Source organism: Panthera tigris, chromosome E1 (genome assembly GCF_018350195.1).
Source record: "Panthera tigris isolate Pti1 chromosome E1, P.tigris_Pti1_mat1.1, whole genome shotgun sequence".
Taxonomy (NCBI): domain Eukaryota; kingdom Metazoa; phylum Chordata; class Mammalia; order Carnivora; family Felidae; genus Panthera; species Panthera tigris.
In genome coordinates, this window is record NC_056673.1 from 41,790,039 (window position 1) to 41,795,685 (window position 5,647).

At 59.1% G+C, this 5,647-nt stretch overlaps 1 protein-coding gene across 1 annotated transcript; it reads right to left on the reverse strand.

Annotated features, from left to right (window-relative positions):
• Positions 1-222: 222 nt before the first annotated feature.
• Positions 223-877, reverse strand: PPY (pancreatic polypeptide). The gene is made up of 3 exons (XM_007093795.1): positions 687-877; positions 401-472; positions 223-247 (listed from the first exon to the last, which is right to left on the reverse strand). The coding sequence occupies exons 1-3, from the start codon at positions 875-877 to the stop codon at positions 223-225; spliced, it is 288 nt and encodes a 95-aa protein (XP_007093857.1).
• Between the last annotated feature and the right edge of the window lie 4,770 nt (positions 878-5,647).

Here is a 5,647-nt window from a genome sequence, read left to right on the forward strand (position 1 = left end):
TCCCCTCCCCCTTTCTCTCCTGAGCATTCGGCCGGCCTGCTCCTCCCCTCCCCCCGGCCCCCCCTAGGGGTCCACAGAGACACACAGAGAAGCTGTGACTTTGATTTGCTTTATTTAGTCTGCGGAGGAGCAGCGGGGAGCAAGCTTTGGCCATTGCCAAGGGCGCAGAGGGGAGAGCTGGGCCGGCACTGCCCTTGGAGCCAGAGGAAGCAGGCGGTGGCATTACACGTCCATCGGGCTGAGCTCCCTGTGAGGAGAGGGCAGGACATGGCAGTGGGGGTGGACAGTCCTTGCGCCCTCGAGAGATGTCAAGCCAACTCTGGGCCTGTGTTCTCCCCTCCCCCCACCCCCATTACAGCCCCCGGGGACCTGGGCACACACAGCAGGGAAGCAAACCTACCTGGGGGCAGCTGCGTGGGGAGAGCCCCACTCCAAGATGTCCAGCGTTTCTCCTCTGTCTCTTTTCCCATACCTGGTGAGGGGGCAGGTGGAGAGGCAGGGGGCGGGAAGACCTGTGCCCAGGGGCCAGCCTACCCGCCTCATGCCCCCCCTTGGGCACCATCCCACCCAGGGCCCAGGGCTCCAGGCCTGGTCAGTAGACATGCTCTGCTTTCCCAAGAGCATGGCTGGGCTCGTGGGCCAGGGCCGCGGGGACAGGGATTTCTCTCCCTCTCTCGCGCACACACCTGGGCCTGGTCAGCATGTTGATGTATCTGCGGAGCTCGGCCGCATACTGGGCCATCTGCTCCGGCGTGGCATTGTCCCCCGGGTACACCGGCTCCAGCGGGGCCCCCCGGGCACCCAGCGGTGGCTGCAGCAACAGAGCCACACAGGCAGACAGGAGCAGCAGGGAGAGGCAGCGGCGGGCGACAGGCATCTGAGGAACGAGGAGCAGGAGGATAGAGGCAGAGCTGAGTCCACCTGCCCGACCCCTTGACCCATCACTCATTTGTCCAAGCCTGGGGACAAAGGGGCAGAGTGAAGGGCTATTCGGCCCCCACCACCCCACCTGCTAGACCCTGCCCTGGGGGAGCACGGACAGCCAGGTCACGACCTGCCCAGCAGCCGGAGCTCAGCCAGGCCCTCGGCACCGTCGAAAGTGTGGCAGAGAAGGTGGGGGACGTGGGGCAGGGGAGCCAGGGCTCACGACATCCAGAACCTTGTGGCTCTGAGGAGGCAGACGCGGGGTGGGATGTAGGGGTGCTCCAGCTCACCGACCGAGTGGGAGCACACAGAATGAACTTGGGAACCCAAGGACAGAAATCCCCAGCCCGTGGGTCTGCCGCCCCCCTCCGCCGTCAGGGTTGACATCCAGGTACAGGTCCTGGAGAGGACGCTGTCGCCCGTGTCACCCTCAGCTGATAGGCACGGTTGCACGGTCAGACCCCCCCCCACCCCGAGGTCATGGTCACGCACATTTGTGTGCGTGGCCACCACCCACTCCCCGCACACGTTTTCTGTCTTCTGGTCAGCAGACTGCTCTTCCAGGGTGGCAGATTCGTCCAGGTGTAGAGTCCACTCCAAGCAGGACCTCAGAACCCCCGACACGCACCCCTGCTCTGCAAGGCATCAAGTCCTTCCCCCATCCCAGGCCCGAGGCCCAAGGAGTCTGCAGAGGCTGGCCCCCACCCCGGCTGAGACCGCTTACCCTGAGTCCTGAGTGCGCGCGCACGCCTGCCTCAAGCCAAAGGGTGCCCGGGCCCCTCAGCCGTACCCTTTTATAGTCCTCAGCCCCCCAGAGTCCCCGCCTCCTGTCAGCCTCTCTCACTCCCCTGCCCTCACCCCTCCTCCCATCATCTCCCTGGTACCCACAACGCCAGCCCTGGGGCCAGGGCCGGGAGGGGGCCAGGGCAGTGTTGGGTGCCAGGCCAGCCGCATAACAGGTAAAAGTGAACCACAGTAAGTCTCCCGTGGGCTCCCGCCCAGGCACCATCACAGGCTTGGTTCCAGGAGGACGTGGGTTCTAGGACCTCAGGATGACTGAAAGGCTCTGGTCGTAGGCCTTGGGACAGCCCCTCAGGCCTCCTGGGGATTAACTGGGATTCTTAGATGAAATCCCTCGGGGCCTAAGATTGAGGCTCTGGGTAGGAGACTCCAGGACCGAGTCTGGACTTCCTTTCCAGGTCGTGAGGAGAACAAAGGGGGAACAGGGCAGTTGCCTGAGGTAACTAGACAGTGTGGGAAGGAGTGGGGACCCAGGCAGGGCGGAACCTTCTCCCCGCTGGTGTGTAGGGTGAACCTGAGAACCGATATGACTGGGGTCGGGGGAACTGGCGTGGAGGGATTGGGTGCCAGACCCATTTCCCAGAGCTCCTTTCCAAGGCACTGATGAAACCAGCATCACCAGCAAAGCCTTGAATTTTCCAGCGTGCTCCAAGCCCCATCAACTCACCGAGTCCTTGCGACAACTCCTCGCACGGACTCAGAAACCAACTCAGAGATACTAAGTAACTAGCCTCAGGCCACGTAACTCGTCCTTGGCAAATCCAGAGTTTAACACGACGCCTGACTCCAAAATCTGGACTCCTTTTTCCTAAGCGGGGCTGTCAAAGTATCGTTATAATTGCCCACCTTTTGGCCAAGAAGTGTGAGGCTCACAGAGGTGAAGACACCTGCCAGAGACCACACAGCTGCGTAAGACTCAAGTTCTGGCTTAGAATCCCCACCCCACGATCCCAGCAGTGCCGCCTCACCTGCACCCCCCAGGAGCCGCTGGGTCTGCCCTACTAAGCGCCCCTTCCTCAACCCCAGCCCCCTCCCCAGCTCAGGCCCAGGAGCAGTAACTGGCTGGGCTACAGGGACAACCACATCCTGGCTCTGCTGTTGGCTTGGTGTGAGCCTGGGCAAGAGTCCTTTTTCCGCCTCTCTGAGTTTTGCTTTTCCGCAAGACAGGATAAAAAAGCAAGTCTCAGTAAATGTCAGTGTTCTGCCTTGTTTCTCTCAATTCTTTTGTTTGTTTATTTTTAAGTTTTTATTTATTCCGAGAGGGAGAGAGAGCGCGCTCGCGAGCTAGTGGGGGAGGGGCAGAGAGAGAGAATCCCAAGTAGGCTCCACACTGGCAGCGCGGAGCCCCAAGCGGGGCTGGAATTCACCAACCACCCTGGGATCATGACCCGAGCTGAAACCAAGAGTCTGACGCTTAAGTGACCGAGCCACCCAGGCGCCCCTTGTTTTTCTCAATTCTGATTTCTGGTAACAAGAAGAACAATAATGCTTCACCGGACACCGTTTACATCCCAAAAGCAAATTGGGAGGTGCGTCTGTTTGGGCAAGCCCTGGCCCTGGGCCCACTTTGCAAAACGAGGGTGGCGAGGCGGCAGAGGCTGCATTGTGCCACCAGGGGGCGCCAGGCTCCAACCCTAGTTCGGAGGGCCTGGCCTCCTGCCAGATCACAGCCTGGTGGGACCTGTTTGCCATTACCCCCCGTCAGGACGGAGCCCCTTCGGACAGAGGGTAGATCTGGGGATTGACCTGAGTGCCAGAGCCATGTAGAGCTGTGTCTTGTGCCTAAGAAATGACGTGTATTCCACCATGTCAACCGAACCTATAGCTTTCATTTTTCTCCTTTGCGAACAACAGATTCCCCTTCTGGGTCCTCTCCGGGGTGTTGGGACAAAGAGAAAGAGGCTGTGGATGTGCTTTCTGAGCTGTATGGCCACTTCCAGAACTGAGCTACGCTTCTCACTCGTCTTCATAGGCCCAAAGGCTGCTGTGGAGCCCTGCTTAGAGGAGGCCCCGAGTACTTCCCGGCAGGCAGACTGAAGGAAGGTGAAAACCCCCCTCTCCGCCTGCCCACCCCCATGCCCTCTAGGACGGGGAGGATGGCCACTGGGCAGCGTTGGGGGTGGGGTGAGGGCTCGGCTGAAACTAGGCGAGGAACACCCCAGGAACACGTGGGGTCCCAGGGTGAGGCCGAGGGCGCAGTCGCAAGCGGGATGGGGGGTCCCCACGTAGGCGACAGGAACGCAAGGGCAGGAATTTGACAAGCCTCGCATCCTCCATGACCACCTGTCCCAAGGCTGCCTCCAAAGCGGCCTGGCCCAGCTCTTAGGCCAATGCCTCTTTCCCGCACTGGGTGGTCACAGCAAAGGTGCGGAAAGGCGGCTGCCCCCAGATGCCAGGAACCCAGGGGGTCCCCTCTTCCCTGGAGAAACCTTTAGGCTGAAGATAGCTGTCACACACACACACACACACACACGTACATGCCTTGAGCCCCCTTCCCACGCCCTCGAAATCAACTCAGGCCCTACTAGGGGCTCAGGTCACCCATTTGGAGCTTGGACTCTGCCCCCCACTTTTCTCCCCCCGGGAGACTCCATCTGCACCCAGGGCCCTGCAGCACAGATTTCAGTATTTTCCCCTCCCTGCCCACAGCACCTGCAAATATAAATCCTATCCTCGTCAGCCTAGATTTTTCCGAAAGCGGGGGCTGGATGGGGAAGGAGGGGGACTTTCCCTTGGGGTAGTTGGAAGGGAGAGTTGTCACGGCAGTTTGGAGAAGGGTTGGAAGTGGAGGAGAAGAGTGAAGGATAACAGAGGGTGTTAATAAGCCTGTGCCAGGCTGTGCCCAGCTGACCTGGGCTGTCCTCACGAGCTCCACCACCCACCAGCTGTGTGACCTTTGGCAGAGTACATAACCTCTCTGAGTCCCCTTAAAGTAGCGAACTGTCACTATTATCGTGCAAGGTGTAAGTCTCCCCGAATGACCGGCGAAGAAACGTGTGCAGGGAAATGAGATGACGAGGCCGAGGTCACACGGCTGCTAATGGCAGACGGGACACGAATCCAGATCTTTCGTCTCTGAGGCCCCTGCACCAGCCGTGGGCTCCCTGCCGGTGAAGGACTCGTGGGGGAGAGCCCCGTGTGACAGCTCAGATTCAGACTCTCAGGATTCCCACCTGCTTGATGAAGAGATGGACCCAGATGATTTCCAGACGGTGTTCAAAGGAGATCGTGTTTGTAACAGATAACACGAGTTGCCCCAATACTCACTCTCTCCTCTTTCCATCACAGAAGAGCTTGGGGTCCTTGGTGGTATAGCGATCAGGACAGCTGCCTTCCATAAAAGAGCCTGAGGGGCGCCTGGGTGGCTCAGTGGGTTGAGCGCCTGACTTCCGCTCAGGTCGTGATCTCACGAGTTGGTGAGTTCAAGCCCCCCACATCGGGCCTTGCCCTGACGGGGTAGAGCCTGCTATGGATTCTCTGCACCCTGCCCCTAAAATAAACGCTAAACAATTTTTTTTTTTTTAATAAAGATAATAATAAAAGAGCTTGAGCTGGGCATAGGGCCACCCAGCTAAAGACCTCTCCTGGGTTGCCCTCCCGGTGAGGTGGGGTCACGTGACTAAGTGTTAATCAATGAGACGCGCGTTTACATGTCTCTGCTGCTCTGTTTCTAGGAGTGGGAGTGGGGTCCCAAGGCAGAGTGTAGCAAAGATGACCACAGAAATACCTCCTATCCCGTGTGTAGTTCTACAATGGGGTCCGTGTCCCCTCTTCTCGAATGCGGGCGGGCCTGTGACCGCTTTGACCAATAGAGTTGGAAAGGTGATAGGTGGCTTGTGAGGCCAGGTCATAAAAGACGGTCGTTTATGGGTTGAATGGTGTCCCCACCCCCAAATTCGTGTGTCAAAATCCTAACTCCCGG